A 27,149-nucleotide genomic window follows, 5' to 3' on the forward strand; every position below is an offset into this window, starting at 1 on the left:
ACGAAAACCGCATTGTTCCTCCTGTATCCGAGGTTCGGCTAGCGGACGAACTCTTTTTTCCAGCACCCTGGCATAGACTTCCCAGGGAGGCGGAACTATTTCACAGTTTTTTGTTCACTACAAAGTTTCATATGTTCATTAAAGTTTCAATGCCTTCAGTAAGAATCTACAATGTAACTAGTCATGAAAATAAAGAAAAAACATTTTAAATCCAAAATCCTGCTTCGTAGTATAGACCCTCTGCCACACCGAATTCTGTCAACTTCAGGGAAGCAGAAAGCAAGCTTTAAACTTTCTGACTTTCTATTTTCTGCAAAAATAGGTCAAATATGGACAGTGGTAAGAACAGCTAGTCTTTTCTGCCAAATCCAGCCCCATGACATCTACCCAGAAAAGTAATCTGTTAACAGTCTAACTGTGCAGCAACTGTTAACTAAGTAATTTAGTAACAGCAAGTTAACTTTAACAAACATTAAATGCTGTCAGCTTCACTGAGAAACAAATTTAAACACACTGATTACAAGTTTTTTTTTAACTGTTTCAAAAGAGAACATGATCCTCCAAAATGGTAATAATCCTGCTCTCTGATGCTGTTAAGCCAGTGGTTTAGATTTGAAGTGAGCTACTGGGCATACTTGTACCCAAGTGGAAACTCTTCTTTTTGGCAGACCAATCACAGTTTAGTGTACTGCTTCCTCCTACTCGTGAATTAATGTAAATGTTTTCTTTGTTGTTACTTGATTGCTTTAAGTTAACTTCACTTAAAACAGAGAGTAAACTGTTATTTATACTGCCTATTCAACAAAGCATTTCTTTTTTTTTTCATGAAGTCAGCAAAGTGAACCAAAACAAATTCGTTGTTTGTGTGCACAAGCTTGGCCAAATTAAGATTTTTCCTACAGCTAACAATAACTTGGGAAAAACAAGTAAAAAAGTATATATTGTACATGATTTTACAGTGTAAGGTGAAACTGTGTGCACATTGGAAGTGATTTGCAGCGATGTGTTAACCACAGGCCGCACAAAGTAGCATTCAGTGATTTCAAGCGACTACAGGCAAAATAACTGCTGGCAACATGAGGTGGGAGAGACCCAAGCTAACTTTTCTCAACTTCGAAGATTCCCTCTATGAGAGGGAAGAATAATGTTGATTGACATATGACCTGGTAGTAAATACACTAGTGAATCACCTAGGCAACTAAAGCCTGGATGCAAGTGAGCAGCCATCAACATCAAAGTGCTGTGCAGTGAGTGAACTGTTTCCAGGGTGGATGCAGCTTAAGATAATCAATGTTTAGTTTTCACTTCATGTTCTAACACACAGAAATGTGAGCGGTTTCAGTTTGGTCATGTAACTGTTGACAAAAAAACATCCACTCAAAAACCAGAAACTACTCCTTTTAATTTGTATATAAGTATTGATATTAACAATGAGTTGATACCTGCTCGAATAAAAGGAATATCTGTAACTCACCAACAGTCCAAAAGCACTATTGTGAAATTAATTTTAAAGTAAATAACTCACCTTAAGTAAGGCTTTACTATTGTTTTATTTAAATTAAGTTATTATACAATTTTCAATTATATAAAAAGGGAATGGACAAGTTTAATTAAACTCTCTGGCAGCTTTGTTCCAGCTACACTTGTTTTGGTATGCCATATAATATTTTCAGATATTTCAGTATTCAAAATCTTGCAAACTACATCTTTTCAAAGCCACTGTGATGTGATCAATCAAACGTGTCTTGGGCAAAAACATTGCAGTCATGCTTACATACTCCTGTGAATGAATGCAGCATTTAGACTTTGATGTCATTTTGTCTCCCACACAGTCAGCTGTTTATACAAATGTGTTCTGAAACATTATAACTCATCTTGAACTGATATCATTAGCTGTACTGCAGTATTTCTTTCCCTTCCTCCTTGTCTTCAGACTCAACATCAGTGACAGTGACATGCTGACGATCACCGATGGAGATGAGGTCACAACTCGTATTCTGGGACGCTATGTTGGAGGCAGCAGCCCCTTCAAGCTTTCCTCAACGACCCCTGATCTGACTGTGACCTTCCATTCTGACCCGGCGGGGCTTGTCTTCGGCAAGGGGGAAGGCTTTATTATCAACTATATAGGTGACAATAACCGTTAAAGGTCTATTTTTGCTTTAAGTGTTAAAAAAAGAGTATAAGCTGTGAAAAAGAATCTTAAAATCTACTTATCCATCCATCCATCCATCCATCCATTCTCTTCTGCATTTGGGTCTTCTATTTTAGTTAGAAGACCCAAATGCCATGTTGCAATACTATACTGCTATGGTAGCCAACGTTTCAAATGCAGATTTTGACAGGTTTGTGAGTGTACACTTTATCCAAATCTAGTGAGGGTTTACTCACCTTTGCCAGTGGGTGGCTGTAGCTCAGGCGGTAGAGCAGAATGTGTATGAATGTAGTTAGGAAGCACTCAGCTAAGAGAAAGTGTGTGATTTGTTGAATGTGGCATGATGTATAAAGCAGCGGTCCCCCGGGCCTCGGACCAGTACTGGGCCGCACGAGTTGAGGTTCAGGTGTAAAATGTATGGTTTTTATTGGTTTTCAGTGTTATTTTGTTATAGTTTGATCGTTAACTCTGTTTTCCTGTGTCTTTTCACGTGCGTTATGAATACATCTTCCTTTTTTCGGTACCGGTACGAGTTTTATTTTGTTGTATTTATCCGCAACACCTTAAAGGCCGGTCCGTGAAAATATTGTCGGGCATAAACCGGTCCGTGGCACAAAAAAGGTTGGGGACCGCTGGTATGAAGCACTTTGAGTAATCTGGGAGAGTTGAAAAACGCTATATACAGTAAGAATCAGTCCATTCACTGGCTGAACAGAGTTTGGTCATGTTCCTTTTGTACTACTATGCACATGTTATTATTACATGGTTTAATTAAGGTACACATTAGGCTGACATCTGGGGCCAGAGCTGAAACTGTTCTGGGCCAGCATTGTGTCTGCAACTGGCCCGTGGCTGCACACGACTTATACATGGCCCACATACCGGAAAGAATGACGGCCCTTTGATGGCCCAGACCAGGTTTGCCAGAGGTAATCCACACATGGGCCAGCAAAGGACCACCAGTGTGTCTGCAACTGGCCTTGTGCTGGCCAATGTGTGGGCCACCTTTGGCAAACCAGATCTGGGCCACCAAGGGGCCGTCATTCTTTCTGGTATGTGGGCCATGTGTAAGCACACTGTGTGGGCCAGATCTGGGCCATACCAATTTTGCTATGTGGGTTCAGTCTCAGCTGACTGCAGGTTTCTCCAACCTTTAAAACAGTACATTTGCACAATGACTTGAACTAGTACTTCCGGTGAACAATGGGCTGTGAGGTCAGTTCCTTCATTAATATGCAAATTGTTATGGCCACTGATCAACAACCAGTACTCAAATATCATTAATCAATGACAATGATCAATGGCCATGAATACCAGAGGACCAGGATCAGTAAGGGTTTTCGCTTAGGCTGTCATGGTCCTGGGTCTGGTGACCCAGAGTTCATGTGTATTTGAGTTTTTGTTAATATTCAATGTCATTCATGGTTTTTGTTCTCTTTATGGGTTTTGTGCTTATCTATAGTTTATAGTCTTTAGGGTTCTGTCTCGATGTCTTCCCTGTGTCTCCGTGTTTCATGTTCCCTCTCGTCTCTCCAGTTAGAATGTCCCCCTGTTTGTTTCTCTCCCCTGTATAGGAATTTCTTTTATTTATGTATTAATGACATTATTTTATTGTATAATGCCTTGGTGCCACTGGATTTTAGCATGTCTCACACTCATACAGTTAGACAGATGGTGGAGGTCTGGTAAGGAAGTTGGGGGATGCAGACAACTCCACAGGAAGAATCTTTTGTCTCTTTGAGGACTCTGGGAGGTAGCAAGGGAGCGTGAACCTTAAGGTGTGAAACAGCTGTGTACTGCCTTTTGTTCCTGAAGAAGATATTTAACTGAGAGCCATGCTAGGCTCAGGGTGAGACTCTGTTGACCGTCTGCCCCATGATCATGCAGGCTCTCCACCAAGCTTGGTTTTCTGTTCTTTGTTTGTGATTAAAGAATGTTAGCTACCGCTCACCACTTGTCTGCATGCTCTATTTAATGGAAAACTTCCACAACACCCCATTCTTGGAGTTAAGCTTGTGTGTCTTTGTCTGCTTTTTCATATTTGTCGTGCTTCCAGTTTTATTTTGACGGTCCTTGTTCTGCGTAAAACGTATTCAGTTTTGCTTCCCCATTGTCTGTGTATTTAATCCCTCAGTCTACCTCTATTTGTTGTCGCATTTTCCACGTTAGTGGTATGTCCAGTCATTAGTGGCCAGTCAGGAGTGTCTTAGTTCTAGTTTATGTTTGTTTTTTTTCTTTAGTATTCATGTTTTTTGTTTTTTAGTTAATTTTTCCTAGCAAATAAAGCTGCTGCTTTGAGTTAAGTTTTCCATCTGAGAGTCCTGCGTTTGGGTCCTAACTTAGCCTGCCACACAGCTTACCACACAGTTCACCACATAGGTAGCAATTGTCCTTCTTCTCTGCTGGATTGCCTGGAGCTTTCTTTAGGCACCTTCTCAGCTTTGATTAATGCCCAGTTTGAATAACCACATTTACTCAGGGCCTTCTTAATATGATGTTCTTCTGCTTCCCTGGCCGCTGTATCTGTGGGGATCGTGTTCGCTCTCTGTTGTAGTGTCCTGATGACACCCAGTTTGTGTTCCACTGGATGATGAGAGTTAAACCTTAAATAGTGATTCATATGTGTTGTCGTTTTTCATATCCTCCCTGGTGAACTTGATGTGTTGGTCCACTCAGTTAATGTGATCAGTGAATTGTGGTATGTCCGGAGAGTTGATTCTTACCCATGTGTCATCCACATACCTGAGCCAATGACTTGGTGGTGTTCCACGGCAAGGATAACAGAGCCTTCTTTTCCACTTCTTCCATGTACAAGTTGGCCACAATGGGTAAAACTGGGAAACGCATGGCACACCTATGTTTTTGCCTGTAGTACTGACTCTTGGATGTGAAATATGGGGAATGAAAACAGTTTAAAGAGCAAACACCTTTGGTCAGTGCTGAGAGTTCAAGGTTCTTTATTTGCCATTTGTCCATAAAACCAGCAGTCAAGGCAGATTGGAATTCTTGTGCAGAGGTCTCTTAGTCATAGTGAGCATGTTAGAAAAATAAACAAGACAATACAATGCTAATATTAATTTTAAATTCTAAATTATACCCCCTTTACAAGAGGGGTGGAAGTATATTCCCAAGAGTCTAATTATATATATATATATATATATATATATATATATATATATAATTATATATATATACATATGTATATATGTATATATACACACACATGGAAGTTTGGAAGTATGGAAGTTTTGTTGTGTTGCTGAGATTGGGGTTCATCCTGCAATCTCTTACGAACTTTCATCTGCCTCCATAATGACATCTCTCACCTTCTCAACAAAATCCAAGGTGTTCTGGATGTGGTGTTCAGAGCTGCCTATCAATGGGTTGAGGATCAAAGCCAGAAACTTTGAGATATTATAGGTGACTGAGCTGATCATACAGACAATTGGTCTTAAATGTACACCCTGTTTATGTATCTTAGGTAAACCATACAGACTTGGTGTAGCTTCCCCTGGGTTTCATTTTAAGTATTTTTGTCACAGAGCTGTGTGAAATTGTCTCACGATAGTCTTTCTGGTTTAGCAAAACAACTACCCTTGTCTGCTGGAAGGATGATAATGTTTTTCTTTTTCTCTGTTTGGGTGAATTGCCTGTCAGACAAATTTTACACCCACTTGTCCTCATCCTCGGAGTGGCATTTCTTCTAGCTACTGAGGGCACTCTCCATGTTTTTGTTTGGTTTCTGACGCACAAAAAATAAGTCAAACTCAGTTTTTTTTCATGGTCTTAGACTTTTCATGCTGTGCTAGACGAGCCTTTTCAGTTAATTTAAACACCTTTCGAAGAATACTCTCTAGAAGCATTGTAAGACACTATCAGATCTGCTTCTCTTTAGATTTCACATCGATGGTAAAAATGTATTTGTCTCAGCTATTCATTGAGGATCTGGTTCTGTGCCTTCTGGAGAATTTTTGCTGCCCAGAGGCCCGATCAATGGTCATTGATCAATGATCTCTGATCACTGGGTGTTGATCATTGTTCATGACAATTTGCATATTAATGAAGAAACTGACCTCACAGCCCATTATTCGCCAGCAGTGCTACTTTCAGTCATTGTGCAAATTTACTGTTTAAAAGGTCAGGGAAACCTGCAGTTAGCTGAGACGGAAGAAGTCACTTGGATGAGTGATGAAACGTTTCTCCCACTGAAAATGCTACGTCCAGATGAATGGAATCAACTTTTTTGGATTTCCTCACCTGGATGATCGAGGATACATCAAGATATCTCTATCAATCACCAACAATTTGCCGCTTGGAGATTATAAAGATATTGATAATTTTATTTGTCAGGGTTTGTTATTATGGCTCTGGGCAGAGAATAAACTAGGCATGAATGATAACAAACATGTATCCGATATTATATCTGTCAACAAGGTGCACTGAAGGGTATCAGTTGACGGAACAGCTGATATGGACTGGTTTTCTGATCTGCAGGGATTGAATTTGTAGAGTTTACACTGTGCATAATTTATTGTCTGTTATTCTTTTAAAAGTTTAAAGGTTGTGGCAGAAAACACTGGGTTGTCAGCTTAAGCCCACAGAAGGGAAGTCAGAAGCATTAAGCGCTAAGGCATACTTGTTTTAAATTTTGGTTATCACTGACAATCAGAACACAAAATAAAAAGACACTGGAATTATCATTTAAATAGTTTTTAACTTTAATTTACTTTTCTAATTAATTTCCGTTCTGTCCATTCTCAAGCTGCCCACTTTATTTTTCATCTTCTATTTTCTGTCCTCTCATCTTTACTTGTTTTTTTTTTACTTAAGGCAGATCTGCCCAAGACTTAACATAGCAGGAAGGTTTGAACTGCACACTTTAATGCTGGAAAGATCAGATGATCCAATCCAAGATCAAATCAATTTGTTTAAAAAAAAAAAAATACTCAATGATGATGAATGCATTGATCTTGCTGAATCTCATTCTGTGTAATTAATTCATGATGTCTGAGGGCTTCTCACCATGTTACAGATGTGCCATAGCCAAATTTTCAATGCAGCCTCTTTAAAGCTACACTAATCACTATTTTTTATATGAGCAGTTTTTCAAATGACTTAAACAATTCAAATCAATTATGTTTTATTGATTGTTTTTGATTTATTGAGTTGAGCAGAGACTTGCAAATGGGGCAAGGGATGACTGAGACAATATATACAAAGAGTGGTGACAAGGAAAATGGGAGCACAGCAGGAACAAATTAAAAATAACAAAACAGGGAAAGCAAACTGAGCACAAAGGACATGATACAAGTGACCATCAAAATAAAACAGGAACTGGCACACAGACTGAGATCCAGACAAGGACACTTACAGTTGACAAAAGAACAGAGGAAAGACAGACAGGAAAACATATGACACACTGGAGAGACAATGGATGAACCACGAGGAGGGGAACATGGAACAAGTAAGGGAGATGAAAGCAGACACGACTAAGGCATGGATTGAGAGGGCGAGGGACTCAGGGAAAGAGAGAAACACAGAAGGAGGGAACGAGAAACATGGAGGAGTGCGAGGGACATGGACGGAAAAAGATTTAAACACCAATGACTTGACAGTCACATACAGGCAACACAGGGGAGAGACCAAGACACAAGAGTAACCTAACAAGAAACTAAACTGTGAATACAAGGGAACTCAAGAACTTGGAAAGAATAAACTCAAGATTGACTAGTGAGACTTGAATATCATCGTCAAAATAAAAACAATCACCAAAACACAGGAAACTCAAAATACTGGTATGACGATCCAGAACAATGATAGTATATTAAGTGGTAATAAGTAGGAGTAACAGTTGGTATCAGTGCTATATACTGTCAACAATCAGCAATGACCTGGAAAATACTCTAATACTAAAATAATTTTAAAAAATTGTAAACATTTAAAAAAAATGCCTAGAAAAGGTTCTAGTGTATTGTCTTTCTTATTCCAAATGAAGGTAAAATTTATTAAATGAACATCACATTCTTTATGGGATGATGTGAAACATCGGCTAAGAACGTGAACTCACAAAACACAGATCGTCAGTCAGATCATAGACTTCTATAGAATCAGTCATAGACATAGTCTAGACATAATCCAAGTTTAAGGTATATTCATTTCTTTTCCACATATAAGATTATATTAACAGATATTAATAAATATATTTAATTTTCAGTATAGTGTTGAAAAAGTACTTCAAAAAAAGTGTTTGGTGGTGTTGTCATAGGGAACATGCAATGCGTAAAAAGACATAAGTGCAATATCCTTCTTTGACAAGTGCAATATCCTTTCATTGTGTTTCGTAGAACTGTATTTGTGTGTATTTATACTTTTACATTTACTATTTTATTTTATTATACTCTCAATTTTATTATATTGTTATTTTATTCTGTGGAATGCTGAGTGAAAGCATGTAAGAATGTATGCATGCTAGCTCTGCTCCAATTTCGCTGTACAATGCCTAATATAGTGATAATATGTGTGTGAATGCGAGAGTGAATGAATAGCGGCATTGTAAAGTGCTTTGGGTGCCTTGAAAAGCGCTATATAAATCCAATCCATTATTATCATTATTATTATAATAAAGGAATTTAATTTTTATAAGCAGGAAGAGGTGCTAGGCTAAAACTAAACCCTTGTTCTAGTGTTAATCCTACACACACTCAATACTTCCCAAGGGCTTCATGGTTTGCACTTGGTCAGCAACTATCCTTTAACACCGCTGTCACAAGCTCACTGACCTAATAAATCAAAAATATGATATTTCTATGGATTTTTCTTCTTCTTCTTCTTCTTCTTCTTCTTCTTCTTCTTCTTCTTCTTCATGTCCTTCAATGAGGGAAGACTAAGTACTACTTTGGCTCATTACCCTACCTTCAGGTGGAAAAAAAGGGTGAAGGCCCACCTGAGTAACTTCATTAGATGTCTATACGTAACACATATGTTTGGATTTTCTTAACATAGTGTGATAGTATTTAATTATTAACAATTTTGTTAAGAATTTTAGTATTTTTTGATTGATTAAAGTAAAAATCTTATATAGGAAAGTAAAAATATTAGGAGAAAATTAGTTACTGTAATGTATGAATTTGAAAGCAGTGAAATATTGTGAGACAGCAAAACAGTGGCATACCCTGAGACCAAAAAAACAACATCAATGAGAAGTGCCAATTGATAGAAGTTCTTGCATTTTATTACTTTGATGATATGTTGTATCTGCACTGTTTTTGAACGCAACTTGGTAATCAATCTTGCTAGCATCAGATAACAACATAACAAATACCTAAATACCCTAAATGTGTTTGCTTCTTCACCAAAAAAAACAAAAGTGAGAGTCATTGCAAAATAGTTTGAACAGCTTTTTTTTTGGGGGGGGCAGGCAAAGTGGTCCGGGAATAAACTTTACTTAAACTTTGTGCTGTCAGTGTTAATCTCGTTAAAATGATGTTAACACAATAGCTGCATTAATGCAGCAAATCTCCATTAGCGAGTAAGCGCGGATGCTAATGCAAAGTGCTAACATTGAGGCTTCACGATGTGTTGTCTAAGCTGGCTATGTTCGTCTTTTATGCACAGTGTTGTATTTGTTTTTTGTTTCATTAGAGCTCTTTGAGGGAGCACAAAGTTCAATTCAATTCAATTCAATTTTATTTATATAGCGCCAAATCACAACAAAAGTCGCCTCAAGGCGCTTCATAGATACAGAGAAAAACCCAACAATCATATGACCCCCTATGAGCAAGCACTTTGGCGACAGTGGGAAGGAAAAACTCCCTTTTAACAGGAAGAAACCTCCGGCAGAACCAGGCTCAGGGAGGGGCGGCCATCTGCTGCGACCGGTTGGGGTGAGAGAAGGAAGACAGGATAAAGACATGCTGTGGAAGAGAGACAGAGGTTAATAACAGATATGATTCAATGCAGAGAGGTCTATTAATACATAGTGAGTGAGAAAGGTGACTGGAAAGGAAAAACTCAATGCATCATGGGAATCCCCCGGCAGCCTACATCTATTGCAGCATAACAAAGGAAGGATTCAGGGTCACCTGGTCCAGCCCTAACTATATGCTTTAGAAAAAAGGAAAGTTTTAAGCCTAATCTTAAAAGTAGAGATAGTGTCTGTCTCCCGAATCCAAACTGGAAGCTGGTTCCACAGAAGAGGGGCCTGAAAACTGAAGGCTCTCCCTCCCATTCTACTTTTAAATACTCTAGGAACAACAAGTAGGCCTGCAGAGCGAGAGCGGAGCGCTCTAATAGGGTGATATGGTACTACAAGGTCATTAAGATAAGATGGGGCCTGATTATTTAAGACCTTGTATGTGAGGAGCAGGATTTTGAATTCAATTCTGGATTTAACAGGAAGCCAATGAAGGGAAGCCAAAACAGGAGAAATATGCTCTCTCTTTCTAGTCCCTGTCAGGACTCTTGCTGCAGCATTTTGGATTAGCTGAAGGCTTTTCAGTGAGTTTTTTGGACATCCTGATAATAATGAATTACAGTAGTCCAGCCTGGAAGTAATAAATGCATGAACTAGTTTTTCAGCGTCACTCTGAGACAGGATATTTCTAATTTTAGAGATGTTGCGCAAATGGAAGAAAGCAGTCTTACATATTTGTTTAATATGTGCGTTGAAGGACATGTCCTGGTCAAAAATGACTCCAAGGTTCCTCACCGCGTTACTGGAGGCCAAGGTAATGCCATCCAGAGTAAGAATCTGATTAGATACCATATTTCTAAGATTTTCAGGGCCGAGTACAATAACCTCAGTTTTATCTGAATTAAGAAGCAGAAAGTTAGCGGCCATCCAGGTCTTTATGTCTTTAAGACATTCCTGCAGTTTAACTAATTGGTGTGTGTTATCTGGCTTCATGGACAGATAGAGCTGGGTGTCATCTGCATAGCAGTGAAAATGTATGCTATGTCTTCTAATGATACTGCCTAAGGGAAGCATGTATAATGTAAACAGAATTGGTCCTAGCACTGAACCCTGTGGAACTCCATAATTAACCTCAGTGTGTGAAGAGGACTCTCCATTTACATGCACGAATTGGAGTCTATTAGATAGATATGATACAAACCACTGCAGCGCAGTACTTGTAATACCTACAGCATGTTCTAATCGCTCTAATAGGATATTATGATCAACAGTATCGAACGCTGCACTGAGGTCTAGCAGGACAAGCACAGAGATGAGTCCACTGTCAGAGGCCATAAGAAGATCATTTGTAACCTTCACTAAAGCTGTTTCTGTGCTGTGCTGAGCTCTGAGAAAGTCAGCCATTTGTATTGTTTTAACTCAAAGGTATGACTTTAAGTGTCCAGAATCTGCTGGAGTAAGCCAGCAGCAGAGATTCACATGAGAATGTGTTAATTTAAATGCATTCTGTTACTTTGAAGCAGCCCCCCAAAATTATGACTGATGGTACATCAACACAGCCAAGACAATTACCTGAGAGCTTTTAATAATTTTGTTGAGGACCCCTTCAGTGGAAATCTGAATTTAAACTCTGTCTTTTCATCAGCAGCTTTAGTAGCAAGGTGTCTGTGCCAGAGTGAATGTACTGGAGAGTTGATATTTGAAGACAGTCCATCACTGAGGAAATCCATACTTCCATCACATTCTATCATATTGGGGTGGCTGTAGCTCAGGAGGTAGAGCAGATCATCTACTGATCGGAAGGTTGGTGGTTTGATCTCTGGCTCCCTCTAGTCTGCATGCCAAATATCCTTGGGCAAGATATTAGTCGCTCTCCAATGCATCCATCAAATCAAATCAAATCAAATCAAATCAAATCACTTTTTATTGTCACATCACATGTGCAGGCACACTGGCACAGCACATGCGAGTGAAATTCTTGTGTGCGAGCCCCACAAGCAACAGAGATGTGCAAACACAACAACACAAACGAGCAAAATACAAGAATGGCCAACCTGAAACTAATAAATATATGTACAATATATAATAGTGTATGCATTTCTGGATGTGTATACTAAATATTTTCCTACGTGTGTGTGTGTGTGTGTGTGTGTGTGTGTGTGTGTGTATACACATTTTTACAAATTAAATAGTAAAAAAATAAAATAAAATAATAATAATAATAATAATAATAAAATATATAAAATATACAGAGTTGAATATGTGCAAAACAAGTGGCATTTATATACAGTGTGGAGTGCATAATGTTGAAGTCCCAGTAGTGAAGCTGAGGTGTCTATGACGTGTTCAGCAGTCTGATGGCCTGATGGAAAAAGCTGTCTCTCAGTCTGCTGGTACGGGACCGGATGCTGCAGAACCTCCTTCCTGATGGAAGTAGTCTGAACAGTTTATGGCTGGGGTGACTGGAGTCCTTGATGATCCTCCCCGCTTTCCTCAGGCACCGCTTCCTGTAGATGTCTTGGAGGGAGGGAAGCTCACCTCCAATTATCCGTTCAGAGCACCGCACTACTCGCTGGAGAGCTTTGCAGTTGTAGGCGGTGCTGTTGCCATACCAGGTGGTGATGCATCCAGTGAGGATGCTCTCAATGGCACAGTGATAGAAGGTCCTGAGGATGCGGGGGCTCATGCCGAATCTTTTCAGTCTCCTGAGAAAGAAGAGGCGCTGCTGCGCCTTCTTCACTGTTTTGTTTGTGTGTACTGACCATGTAAGATCCTCAGCCAGATGTACACCAAGGAACCGGAAGCTGCTCACTCTCTCCACAGCAGCGCCGTTGATGGTGATGGGGGTGTGTACTTCTCTGCACCTCCGGAAGTCCACTATCAACTCCTTTGTCTTTGCGACGTTGAGGGTGAGATGGTTGTCTTGACACCAGTGGGTCAGGGCGCTGACCTCCTCCCTGTAAGCCGTCTCATCACCGTTGGTGATAAGACCCACCACTGTAGTGTCGTCCGCAAACTTCACAATGATGTTGGAGCTGTTAGTGGCTGTGCAGTCGTAGGTGTAGAGTGAGTACAGGAGAGGGCTCAGTACACACCCCTGTGGAGCACCAGTGTTCAGTGTGATGGGGGATGAGGTGATGCTGCCCAGTCTGACCACCTGGCGTCTGTCAGACAGGAAGCTAAGGATCCAGCTGCAGAGGGAGCTGCTCAGTCCTAGATCCTGCAGTTTCCTGTCCAGCTTCGAGGGAACGATGGTATTGAATGCTGAGCTGTAATCTACAAACAGCATCCTCACATACGTGTCTCTCTTCTCCAGGTGTGACAGGGCAGTGTGTAGTGTCAGGGCTATGGCATCATCAGTGGACCTGTTGTGGCGGTATGCAAACTGTAGAGGGTCCAGTGAGTCGGGTAGTGCAGAGCAGATGAAGTCCCTGACCAGCTTCTCGAAGCATTTGCTTACGATGGGGGTCAGGGCTACAGGTCGCCAGTCGTTCAATGAGGAGATGGTGGAGGATTTGGGTACAGGGACGATGGTGGCCATTTTGAAGCAGGCTGGGAGTACAGACAGAGAGAGGGAAAGGTTGAAGATGTGCGTGAACACTCCAGCCAGCTGAGCCGCGCATGACCTGAGGACGCGGCCGGGAATCCCGTCCGGACCAGTAGCTTTGCGTGCGTTCACCTTCCTGAAGCACTTCCGCACATCCTCCTCAGACACAGTGTGCGCACTGACGTCATCCGCGGTGCGCACACTGTCCGGTCTCATGGTGTTCGCTGTGTCGAATCTAGCGTAGAATACGTTTAGATCCTCACACAGAGAGGCCGTGGTCTGCGGTGTGCTGGTGTACGAATCAGAGTACGAATGTGTGTTATTTTAGATAGTAATACAAAAATATTCACTATTTACATGGAAATCAGCTGTGCTGTTGTCTTGACTTGTTTTTTTTGACTTGCAGCTACCTGAACTAAGCCTGAACAATATATATTGGCATCGTAATAATGAAGCCATTAATCAGAATGTCTTTTCTTTCATACTCTTGTCAGAGGTGTCTCGAAACGACTCTTGTCCAGATCTGCCTGAGATCCATAATGGCTGGAAGACAACATCCCATGTTGCACTTGTGCGAGGGGCTTGTATAACCTACCAGTGCGATCCTGGTTATGACCTGGTGGGGCGAGAGACTCTCACCTGTCTTCTGGATCTTTCCTGGAGCTCACAACCCCCATTCTGTGAAAAAAGTGAGTTCTGCTTGTTTTATTTGTTTGTACAATAACCTTTATCTGTTCTTCATGGAATTAATTAATTTTAGGTATTTCCTTGGTCCCTACAGGAGGAATTTTTAATATAGTTGTTGACAAATTGGCCATTCATCTACTGCCATGGGCCTCATTTATCAGTGTGATTCATCAATATTATCATGTGCATGCGCATGAAATTGTCCAAAATGTCTTGGTAAGCTGGAACTAAAGGGCTGAGCCCAACTACTTAAAAACAACTCCACACTATGGTCCCCCTCTACCAAACTATACACTTTGCACAGTGTAGCCAGAGAAGTACCCCTCTCCCGGCAACTGCCAAACCCATACTCATCCATCAGATTGCCAGATGAAGAAGTGTAAGTTGTTGCTCCAGAGAAGGCCTTTCCACTGCTCTAGGGTCCAGTAGCGGTGTGCCTTACACCACTGCAACTGACACTTTGCATTCCATTTGCATGTAGAACTCAACAATCGTCTATCTGCATGGGTGTTGGACTTCCTCAATCAGATCTCATGCGGTGAGACAGGGTAGGTGTGTCTCTGACAGCATCACCACCATCTCGCCGCTGCTGTATTCCCTCTATACTTCTGACTGTGTGGCCACTCATGGCTCCAATACCATTGTGAAGTTCGCTGATGACGCAGTGGTGTTGTGCCTCATCTCCAACAACGATGAGGTGGCCTACATGGACAAGGTGACGAACCTGGCATTGTGGTGTCAGGACAGCCACATTTTTGTCTTGCAAACCAAGGAGCTGGTGGTGGACTTAGGAAGGAGTAAACACCGAGTCTACAGGCCCCTTATCATTAACGGTGCTCTAGTGGAGAGGGTGTTGTCCTTCAAGTATCTCAATGTCCACATCTCCTCAGACCCGACATGGTCTGCTCACGTTAAGGTCCAGTCCAAAAAGGCTAGGCAGCGCCTGTACCATTTCCAACAACTGAGGAAGTCGGGGTCTCTCCAGTGATCCTCAGGACTTTCTATTCAGGCACTGTGGAGAGCATCGTCACATAGAACATCACATCCTGGTATAGGAATAGCTGTGTTCAGGACTGAAAAGCTCTTCAGAGAGTGATTGGTGCAGCAGAACACTGCTGCAGGTCTATTCTCCCTCCCTACAGGACATTTACACCAGGAGATGTTGGTCCAGAGCAGCAGATATTAAAGGACTCGTCCCATCCCAGTAACAAACTGTTTCAACTTCTGCAATCAGGCAGAAGTTTCCGCACAATCGGGGCAACAGAGAGACTCAAGAGGAGCTTCTATCCTCAGGTCGTCCAAGTCCTAAATCTGAACATGCCCCCACTACCCTTATGGCATCCCTAAGTGAATGAAACAGGACCATACATCATGTTCTTGTCCCATGCCAGAATTTTCACGGTCATATTTCATATCACATCTGATTCATTATTACATCACAGGCTTCTACACTGATCATGCTCGTCACTCTGTTGAATTACTCTGTTTATATTACTTCGGCCACTTGTTTACTCTACGTGCTATCAATACATTGCTGTGCTAATATGGCGCAAAACACTTTGTACATGCACATTCCGTTGCATGTACATTTTAAGATTTTTAATTTAAAATTTCCAGATATTTTTATTTATTTAATTTACTTATTGTCTATAATGTCTTGCACAGTCAAATGAGGAGTTCAGGACACATTTCACTGTGTGTTGTACTCATATGACTATGCATGTGACAAATAAAGAATCTTGAATCTTGAATCCACTTGATGTAAGGCTTGGATGCAGCTGCTTGACCATGACCATTCAGTGAAGCTCTCTGAGCACTGTTCTTGACCTTATCTGAAGACCACATGAAGTTTGGAGGTCTGTAGATGTTGAATCTGCAGAAAATTGGTTACCTCTGCACACTATGCACTTCAGCATCCACTTACCGCACTGTAATTTTATGTGACCTACCACTTCATGGTTGAGTTGTTGTAATTCCTAACTGCTTACACTTTGCTATAATACCGCCAACACCATTGGGGTGGCTGTAGCTCAGGTGGTAGAGCAGGTCAGCTACTAACTAACCTTGTTGCTCTCTGTTGCATCCATCGGAGTGTGAATGTGCTTGAATGTTAGACAGTAAGCACTTAACAGTTAGAAAAAGTGCTTCTGTGAATGGGTACAATTGACTGTGGAATATTTAGTAGCATTAAATTTCACGACCGCACTCATTTCACAGCTGAAATCCTGTCATGGTACCACACTGGAATTCACTGAGCTCATGAGAGGGACCCAGTCTTTCACAAATGTTTGTCGAAGCAGTCTGTTTGTCTAGATGCCTCATTTTATACACCTGTGGCAATGGAAGTTACTGGAAGACCTGTGTTCAATGATTTGGAGGGCTGAGTGAATACATTTGGTAACATAGTGTGTATTATAGTACAAATAAATTTGTACTATAATTTGCCAGACGGGCCTCCAGCTCGCACTGGAACGGTTCGCAGCCGAGTGTGAAGCAGCGGGAATGAGGATCAGCACCTCCAAATCTGAGGCCATGGTTCTCAGCCGGAAAAGGGTGGAGTGCCCACTCCGGGTCGGGGATGAGTTCCTGCCCCAAGTGGAGGAGTTCAAGTATCTTGGGGTCTTGTTCGCGAGTGATCGGAGAAGGGAGCCGGAGATCGACAGACGGATTGGGGCTGCAGCTGCAGTAATGCGGACGCTGCACCGGTCCGTCGTGGTGAAGAGGGAGCTGAGTGTAAAAGCGAAGCTCTCAATTTACCGGTCGATCTACGTCCCTACCCTCACCTATGGCCACGAGCTGTGGGTAGTGACCGAAAGAACGAGATCGCGGATACAAGCGGCAGAAATGAGCTTCCTCCGAAGGGTGGCTGGCCTCTCCCTTAGAGATAGGGTGAGAAGTTCGGCCATCCGGGAGGGGCTCAGAGTAGAGCAGCTGCTGCTCCACATCGAAAGGAGCCAGCTGTGGTGGTTCGGGCATCTGACAAGGATGCCCCCTGGGCGCCTCCTGGGTGAGGTGTTCCAGGCATGTCCCACCGGGAGGAGGCCCCGGGGCAGACCCAGGACACGCTGGAGAGATTATATCTTTTGGCTGGCCTGGGAACGCCTTGGTATTCCCCCGGATAAGCTGGAGGAGGTGGCTGGGGAGAGGGAGGTCTGGGCCTCTTTGCTTAGGCTGCTGCCCCCGCGACCCGGCCTCGGATAAAGCGGATGAAGATGGATGGATGGATGGAATTTGCCAGACTGATTTTATAAGTCAAATTGTCTTGTGGTGGGATGGGACCAGAAGTTGTTATAGTACTAATTTCTGCAAAGAACCCAAGGTTTAATCAACATGATTCACCCTCTCCGCAACATCTATAGTGGAAGGCTCTGCAATTGCGACACAGGACCTGATGCACTAGCACAATGTGATGCGTTTCTTGGCACTGCTGCCTCACAGCAAGAACGTCCTGTGTTTGAATCAACTGACCATACAAATAAAGGGCCCAGTAGTGTCAAACATCTATGACACTGGCCCTTCTGTTTTTCAGCTTTTGCCTATACCAGGAGCTCTAGCTCTAACAGGACATTTTAAACAGTATAAAATTTGGGGAATTTGGAATTCAGTGACACAGTATGGAATTTGGGGGGGGGGGGGGGGGGGACATTTACTGGATACCCTTAGTTCATTCTTAATCTTACAAATGAGCTGGTATTTGTAAAGGACCTTTTTAATTTTACTGACCATCAAAGCTTTATGTAGCTCACACAGTAAGAACAAGCTTCACACACTTCTTGTTGTGCTGCAACTATGGTGACCTCTGCATTGCTGTGCTGATATACAAGACGGATAGACTTATCAGAATTTTTGCCATCCTTTCAGCAAAACCTGAGATTTTAAGAGTAAAATTAATATTTTCCATTCTTTACGAATTTGTTTTTGATTCAGGCTTGAACATATACACCCTAAGAGTGATAAAACCCCACTTTAAATATGTAACTTTTACTGCTTGGAACTATATTTGTGCATTTTGGATCTCAAACAAGTTACCTTGAATTAAAAAAAGCAAGTACATTCATGTAGATTGTACCTGCTCTTGGGCATATAATAGTGTCCATCTCTGGGCTTATTTTATTTTTTATCAAAATGTATTATTGTTTTTATAAAATTATATCTCTTATCATTCATCACAGTCTCTGCTGTCTTTTTTCTCAGTCATGTACTGTTCAGATCCTGGCCATGTTGAGCATGCTACCAGAACCCTGTCTGACCCGAAACTCCTAGTGGGGACAACCATTCAGTATAGCTGCAACACAGGCTTCATCCTACAGGGCGGCGCCACTATCACATGCTATGGACGTGAGCCAGGAACGCCTGTGTGGACGTCTCATCTGCCTCACTGTGTCTGTGGGTATTTGAAAGAATGTTTCCAGACATAAAAGAAGACATGGGAGGTTAGTCAGTTCTCAACTGGCAATTGCTGATATGTATTTTAGCAAACTGGTGAGCTGAAGGGTCCCGTAGTTTACTAGTAGTATGTTAGCATCAGAATTTCACAAGCCTATCATCTGGATAGGGAGTCACATATGACACTTAACTGAAGATAAGAGGCTCTTTTCCTTTTTTTTTTTTGGTCCAAAATGAGTGGGTTTGTGTGATTTCTTGCAAAAAAGGCCTGGCTCTCTCTTTTCTCTGCTGACAAAGATCACAGCGTCTCTGCATGCCAGAGACGATGCTTCATCACTCACATTTTATCTCAGCAGTCATGATATTTGCGTGTGTGTGTGTGTGTGTGTTTTCAGGGTTATTAATGTTTGGGTGAAGTGTTTGATATGTAAATGTGATGCTAATGCACCATAGCAATCAACCCTCAGCCACCTGGAGGTGGAGGCGGAGATTATCCGTGAGTCATGTCACCTCAGCCAGGGTTTGTCAAAACCTGTCAGTCGAGCTATGACGCAGAAACCTCTGATTTGTGCTGAGAAACTCAATGAGTTCCATGCAGTTTCTTTTTCTTTCTTCTTTTTATCTAGCTGAGGATTCTGTTTCCTGTGAAAACCCCGGTCTCCCTGACAACGGCTACCAGATCCTGTCCAAGAGACTTTACCTGCCTGGCGAGTCCCTAACCTTTGTCTGTTACCAAGGTTACGAGCTCATAGGAGAGGTTGCAATTAAATGCATCCTTGGAAATCCTTCTTTTTGGAGCGGCCCACTTCCACTCTGCAGGGGTGAGATTTTTGAAGGACATTTTATTTTAATATACGTTATTATAGAAATTTTTTAGAGGCTTTGGATTATTCTGATTCACAAGAACACTAACTCCTGTAAAGTTGCAATCAGACGTTTATATCCACCCATCATGCACATGAATGTAATGGAAATATGGGGTTTCTAATGATGTCTTTGAACTGTCAGAAGTCAGAAGTATACATACAAGCTTAAATAAAATAAAATAAATATATATATATATATATGTATATACACATCCACTCTGGATATATATAATAAATAATTCCCCTCTCGCCCCTGTGGGCGGTCTATCCTTCAAGTTCGGGTCCTTTACCAGAGGCCTGGGAGCTTGAGGGTCCTGCGCAGTATCTTAGCTGTTCCAAGGACTGCGCTCTTCTGGACCGAGATCTCTGATGTTGTTCCTGGGTTCTGATGGAGCCACTCGCCTAGCTTGGGAGTCACCACACCTAGTGTTCCGATTACCACTGGGACCACCTTCACCTTCACCCTCCACATCTTCTTGAGCTCTTCTCTGAGCCCTTGGTACTTCTCCAGCTTCTCATGTCATTCAGAATCGCTACATCTATCACTGCGGCCATCTTTCTCTGCTTGTCTACCACCAGTATGTCTGGTTGGTTAGCCATCACCATTTTATCCGTCTGTTTCTGGAAGTCTCCTATTTTAACGTCGGAACCTGTTTCTGTATATTATGCTGGCCACTTGGTTATGGTGTTGTCCTGCATAGCATTCCACGTATGCCCTGCCAGCTAGCATCTTGCAGCCTACTGTTATGATCTGGATTGTCTCAAGGGCATCTTTACACAGCCTGCACATGGGGTGTTGTCTGGTATGATAGACTGCAGCCTCTATGGATCTTGTACTCAAAGCTTGTTCCTGTGCTACCATGAGTAGTGCCTCTGTGCTGTCTTTCAGTCCGGCTTTGTTCAGCCACTGGTAGGATTTCTGTCAGCTACCTCCTCTATCTGCTGGTGGTACATACCATACAGGGGCCTGTCCTGCCATGATGGTTCCTCCACTTCCTCGGGTTTATTGCTGCCTGAGGTATTCACTCAGCACGTGGTCGATTGGGGCTATCTTCCTGATGTATTCCTGATTTCCCCTGGCTCCTTCCTTCCGCTTAGCATACAGGTTAAGGGTGCTGGACTTGGGGTGAAACCCTCAATCCATGGTCAGGAGCTTCCTGGTCTTGATGTCAGTGGCTTCTATCTCCTCCTCTGGCCAGCTTATTATCCCAACAGAGTACCTGATCATGGGCAGGGCGTAGGTGTTGATAGCCCAGATCTTGTTCTTACCTTTCAGCTGACTCCTCAGGACTTCCCTGATCCTCTGCAGGTACTTGGTGGTTGCAGCTTTCCTAGCGGCCTCTTCATGGTTCCCATTTGCCTGTGGGATCCCAAGGTACTTGTAGCTGTCCTCTATGTCTGCAATGTTGCCTTCTGGTAGTTCGATCCCCTCAGTTCTGACTACCTTCCTTCTCTTTGTTATCATCCGACTACACTTCTCCAGTCCGGACGTCATTCCGATGTCATTGCTTTATTTCCTGGTGGTATGGATCAGTGAATTTATGTCTTCTTCACTCTTGGCATACAGCTTGATGTCATCCATGTGGAGGAGGCGGCTGACAATTGCTCCATTCTGTAGTCAGTATTCATAGCCAGTCTTGTTAAAGATCTCACTGAGGGGGTTCAGGCCTATGCAGAACAGCAGTGGGGCCAGTATGTCCTTGGTAGATCCTGCACTTGATGGTGACTTGTGCTATGGGCTTGAAGTTGGCATCTAGTGTTGTACCCCACATTCCCATCCCCGTTCTTGATGAAGACTCTTAGGGTATCTATGTGTATAGCCTATATACTATTATTAATTCATTATGTAAATCTCCAATAATCTAGGAAAATGAAGGCCATGTCAAAGTTTTTGCGTGTCTTTTCCATGCTGTTATCCTTGTATAGTTTTTGCTGTTGTGCTGAAAACTCAAGGAGATGAGTGTCAGGGTCAGGGTGCTGTCTCACTGCAGGGAATTTTCAGGCTGAATCCTCCTGAAGGTTCCCAAGCTCAGAGAGAGAGTTAGGAGAGAGAAAAAGGCTTGGACAGGTAAATGCAGGAGATAATGTGTGTGTGTGTTTTTTTTATTACCCAGATTATTTTAGAGTAATGAATTAGTTGTCCATGTTAAACAAAGTGTCACTAGTCACTATGAATTTGTGCAGTTAATATGTACTAATACAGTGATTAATTTGATTAGTGTGATATTTAGTTTAATTCATAATTTATTTTTGATTCTTTTACTGTATATGGTCAATTTTTCAAAGCTGGAGGCATATTTAAAACGTCTTTTGGGTCTTTCACCTTCCCTCTGCTTTTACCATCACCTGAGCTGCCACATAATATAAATGGTAACATTCCATAAAATTGCAAAGCCTAAAAACAAATCTTTAATATGCTCTGTGAATTTTTATTTATAGACATTTATGACAAAAATAGCTGGCTGTGTCACTGAATATTGTGCAAGTATCATTTTGTTATACCATATTCACAATGGACCAGCATTATGGTTTGGCTGGGGCGTATTGCTAAATTCTGGAAATTACTGAGGCTCCATGAGTCACCTTTTCTGAAAAAAAAAACAACAAGCATCTCTTACTTGCTTAATAGCTCTGTTTAACCCAAACCTCAATCTTTTGCTAAACTGAAACAAAAATAATCCCATGGAATTAATTTTGATGGATTAAATAAAACTGATCAATTAAATATTACATAGTCTCCTATTTCACAAATTGCTGTGAGACAGGGTTGAATTGGAATACATAAGAAAAGAAAGCTTGACCGATTTTAACAATAGGAAGAGTGGGCATTAGCAAACATACAATTCAAGAGAACGTTATGTAAACAAATTCAACATAAAAAGTTATGTCAATTTTCATATGCACTGACTGACAGAATGATGTCTTGCAGCCAACCAAGACTGCTTTGGCAACCATGCTTTGGAAGGTGAGTGTCTGTGTACAGTATGTGCTGTGGGCTAAAACCCTACACAGTCTGTTTTATAGAATTACAAAAAAAACCCTAAAACAAACCACCTCACAGGCTGTGTGCTCTCCCTGCATTTGCATCAACTTCATTCCCATGTTTTGTTTCTACCTCCAGCTGTGTTTATCCATGTGATTTCACAGAGCATCCACCTATGTTTGCTAAACCACCTCTAATGAAACCTTTAGAAGATTTATGTATTCTCTGGATAATGATCTGCGGTTAAATAAACCTTGTTTTATTCATGTTTTGTCTGTCAGTTGCAGAAGCGACTGCAGGTTCCCCTTTGGATGGAGGAAACATAGCACTGGCCATTTTCATCCTCATTCTGTTGCTGTCTGTGCTGCTGGGAGGAGTGTACGTCTATGTCACTCGGTAAGATCCTAGACCATGAGATTTATATACAAGGGTGAGACCTTAATTGTTTCTGACTGTTATTGTCTTGATAACATTTGTTTGATTAGCACAGTCTGGGCCACAGCTCATACTATGCAGGCTCTTGGTCAGAACCCCATTGGTGTCACCTTTTAACTCACTTACTGCTATAACTGTAGCAAAAAGTTAGGGGTCTTTCACATAATCTAGACCTCAAAAGTAATGCAACATATTTGTTTCTTAGAAAACTAGAAGCAAAGTCTTTGGCAGTCGCACACTGGCGCTGAGCCATTGTGAAGGAACAGGTACTAAAACTCTGAATTTGTGTTTTTTTGTGTCTGTTTTTTCCTCATTATGTATATTAGGTGCAGATATAACTCCAACTTAAGGCTGCCTCTTATCTACCCTCACCCTTACCGACAAATCACTGTGGAGACAGAGTTTGACAACCCGCTCTATGAAACAGGAGGAGTAAGTTCTATTCAGTTAAGTTCAAATGAATTGAATTGAATTTTATTTAGATACTGCCAAAATTGCAACAACAAATACCTCAAGTGTGGGGTAAAAGCTGCAGGAGTACATTCAATGTGTCCATTCCTTTGATTTAATAATTCTCATTTCAATTACAGCAGGACACTCGAGAGTATGAAGTATCGATATGAGAATCTTCTCAAAAGATATTTGTGAAGCGTGACAAGACTGACCGCCCTGACCTAACTCTTCACACTCTCCTCTCTCGCTTCTCCACCCAGGAGGAGGCGATGTAAATACAAATAATGATGTCCAGCCCCTTCTGCATTGATGGATCCTGTTCTCTCCTTCTCTGATGTGACAGCTTTTGTAGACATTATGGGAATTATGAGAGGTTACTTGAAACAAAAAGAAGAAAGACAATTGATAGTCAGCAACTGACCAGTCTACCAGTCTGGGAGAGGTTGAATGATAGAGGAAATGGGGAAAAGGCCCAAATAACATCTGAGAACATCAAACATGGGTCATTTTCACACATGTACTGCAGTTCCTAACTTTTCTAGATAATATCTAACTGAGGTCCGAGAATTGGATTGAACATTAGGCAGCCATTAACTTGCCAGCTGCCTAGTCTGTGTGATAGCAGGGCTAGTGCACCCACTAGTGCAAGTAATTGCATGAGTGTGTGTCATATGTGCTGCCTAATGCACACTCTATACAAGCAACTTTCTCACCTAAAACACATGAATCATTTTCCAGAAAAACAAATTCCTCTGAAGTATTTCTTGTTGTGTATTACATATAAGGAAAATATGGAAAATATTCCAGTTAGGTTCTTGTGAAATTGTCTGACGTTCATGTGAGAAAATGGCTATTGTGGGAAATGAAGGAGGGAGGGATAGGAAATGAGAGAAATGTGGGTATCAAAGCACTTTTTAGTATATTTTTCTTGACTGTAAAAGTCTTAAGAGGTGAAGTTATAATCCTTAAGATTTAACAGATTTTTGAAACTATTTATCATGATTTTCTTTTCTGCAGTAGTCTTTGAATAGTCTCAAATTCTGTAATCTCTATAAATTAATTACCAGTTCCAGGCAGCACTCAAATTGTCTTTACACAAAGAAGATATTCACAGAAATCAAGATTCACAAGTATGCACAGCAGAGTGCTGTATCATTAATCAAATATCCACTTAAATGTTGAGAAATTTCCAGAAAATCTGCAAAGGATCCACCTTGTTATGTAAATATAAAGAGCTGGTTTATAGAGGTTAGCAGTTTTGTTCTGTGTTCCTCTCACTGCAGAAGAACAGTTAATGTGAAAAACATCTCTAATGTATTTATAAGTTCCTTTTCTGTACCAGATTAAGCTTAATGTTTATACTCTGAAACACTGTTGAGCTAGTTTCAGTTTGAAGACTCCAGTTTTAAAAACTGAGACTTGTGACTGAAACAATGAAGCACATATGGCTGCCACCTAGAGACTACTTATATATTTGAAATCACACAAGTATGTCTTTCATTCTTCTTCTGTTGGTACTCTTTTCCCATTGCCATGCTTCCTCAGGATATGGATAATTCTAACATTACCATTGCATTTACTTTACGATTAATTCCTATCTGTGTTTAAGCAACTTTGACTGATTAGCACTTGTGTGCTATTTTCAGTAAAAATTTACCTCAGCGCACGTATGATCAGTGTACATGAATGGTCATTGTGATATGCAGGTTTGTTTGTATAGACACGGGCCGTTTCAGAAACTGGATAAAAACAGCATTTCAAAAATTTTTTTTTTTTTACCTGTTGTGTAGTTGTAAGCTAGCTTTCTAGTAAGTTCCTGTTAAATTCAGCCTTTGACTGAATTCTGCAGAAACTCCAAGAAGCATTTTTTATGTTATTTCCATAAAGTCTCTCTGCTTTTTTCTTTTCATCTTTGTATGTTTATGATTCAGGACTTCGTATACAGTGGTCTCCAAAAGTATGCTAACAGTACGGTAAAATTTCACTTTACTTTAGCATCCATTTTTATCACATCATGCTAGCACACCAGCTTAATGGATACAGAACTTCTGCAGAATAAGAAACAATAATATGAACATTTTCAAACAGAATTTATAGTGACAACCTGTTTCAGATGTACCTCAGATGTTGGTGCCCAGTGCCCAATGGAGCTGTATGGTACAGCTCATCTGATAAGTGTGGATATTTTCAGTAAGGTTATACTATATAATCAGTCTATTACTTAACGCTAGTTAGCTGATATTTGTGTCTTTGTGTTGTACATATACACTTTAGGAAAACAACATGCTAAGGATGCTCACTAGCATTAAAAATTATTTTATGGCAACACTGATCTTACTTAATACATCTATGGTCTGGTAAAAGCGCCATTTGTTATTACTATGGTAAACACAAGTGTTCTTACCCAGGACTGAAATCTTAAGGATTACAACTTCTAAAATGTCATATAGAATGCTAAAGGTGGGTTTATTTCACATATCCATTTCATATTCACATTCATGAGTCATGAAAAGTCCTGTCTTTTCGTAAACTGGAAATCAATATTTAGAAAAAAGTAAAGGTCAGTGCTTTCTTTTATTTGTTACCCAGTCTGACACAGGATTTGCAGTACTGTTGTTATATTTCTCTCACATGTAGTTCAATTGATGGACTGTAACAGACTGGCCTCAGTATTGCTGGGTCTGGACTAGCAGCGTAAATAGTGTAGCTGTAGTTAACTTATTGGTCTTCTGGTACAAGCTCAGCAAACCAACCAGATGATGTATTTATTTTGATGTACTGTACATGTGATGTTTTATGCGGATGGATAAATGTACATTTTCATTATGAGAATACAAATGTTAACAGTTTCCCTAAATAAATGGTAAAACCTTAAAAACTTCAAAGGATTCTTTTCAAACACTGAGGTATTTTGTTTTGTCTTATTTTGCTAAAGGAAACCAATGGAAAAATGATTACACCTTTTTTTTTAATCCAATGTCTAGCCAGACAAGACATCTGATACTCCCAAAAAGTTGATTTTGTTCATCTGGACGTAGCGATTTCAGTGGAAGAAACATTTCATCACTCATCCAAGTTACTTCATAAGTCAGCGTCCCTCCTTGTACAGGATGTGACTTCCTTATCATTGAAAGAGTGGTTACTGGCCTGTAGGTGTGAATAGACTGCGGAGTCCTGGCCTGACGAGTTAGCTCTTTTGTGCTATCCACTTAGCCGGAGGTTGCTTGGTTTTCCTGATGTATAAATCATGGCTATCCTCCTGGCACTTAACAGCATACACCACATTAGTGTGGGCAATCGTGGCTCAAGAGTTGGGCATTCCTCTTGTAATCGGAAGGTTGCCGGTTCAAGCCCCGGCTCCGACAGTCTCAGTCGTTGTGTCCTTGGGCAAGACACTTCACCCGTTGCCTACTGGTGGTGGTCAGAGGGCCCAGTGGCGCCAGTGTCAGGCAGCCTCGCCTCTGTCAGTGCGCCCCAGGGCGGCTGTGGCTACAATGTAGCTTGCCATCACCAGTGTGTGAATGTGTGGATGATTGTGTATAGTGTAAAGCGCTTTAGGGTCCTTACGACCAAGTAAAGCGCTATACAAATACAGACCATTTACCATTACTCAGTTTGTGCCAGTTAGGGGGGACATTTAAGAGGTATACTGTAAATCAACACATACGTATTGACTCTCATTGTATAAGTATTGACTCTTACTCTGTTTGTGCCAGGGAATGGAT

At 41.2% G+C, this 27,149-nt stretch overlaps 1 protein-coding gene across 4 annotated transcripts in view; it reads left to right on the forward strand.

Moving 5' to 3' along the window:
• sez6l (seizure related 6 homolog (mouse)-like) overlaps window positions 1–26,310 on the forward strand; it is a 106,260-nt gene extending 79,950 nt beyond the window's left edge. For 2 of the 4 annotated variants that reach the window (XM_085464679.1, XM_085464681.1), the window contains exons 10-17: window positions 1,934–2,130; window positions 14,109–14,303; window positions 18,496–18,687; window positions 19,314–19,508; window positions 22,483–22,518; window positions 22,818–22,932; window positions 23,298–23,403; window positions 23,562–26,310. In XM_085464679.1, coding sequence (XP_085320805.1) covers window positions 1,934–2,130; window positions 14,109–14,303; window positions 18,496–18,687; window positions 19,314–19,508; window positions 22,483–22,518; window positions 22,818–22,932; window positions 23,298–23,403; window positions 23,562–23,594 — 1,069 coding nt within the window. In that variant the 3' untranslated portion in view covers window positions 23,595–26,310. Of the gene's footprint in view, window positions 1–1,933; window positions 2,131–14,108; window positions 14,304–18,495; window positions 18,735–19,313; window positions 19,509–22,482; window positions 22,519–22,817; window positions 22,933–23,297; window positions 23,404–23,561 lie in introns of those variants that run through there. The other 2 variants (XM_085464680.1, XM_085464682.1) reach the window with 2 other exon arrangements.
• The last annotated feature ends 839 nt before the right edge of the window (window positions 26,311–27,149 follow it).

Source organism: Copadichromis virginalis, linkage group LG7 (genome assembly GCF_057382275.1).
Source record: "Copadichromis virginalis isolate Kocher_CV1m ecotype Utaka linkage group LG7, C_Virginalis_male_GT1.1, whole genome shotgun sequence".
NCBI classification, from domain to species: domain Eukaryota; kingdom Metazoa; phylum Chordata; class Actinopteri; order Cichliformes; family Cichlidae; genus Copadichromis; species Copadichromis virginalis.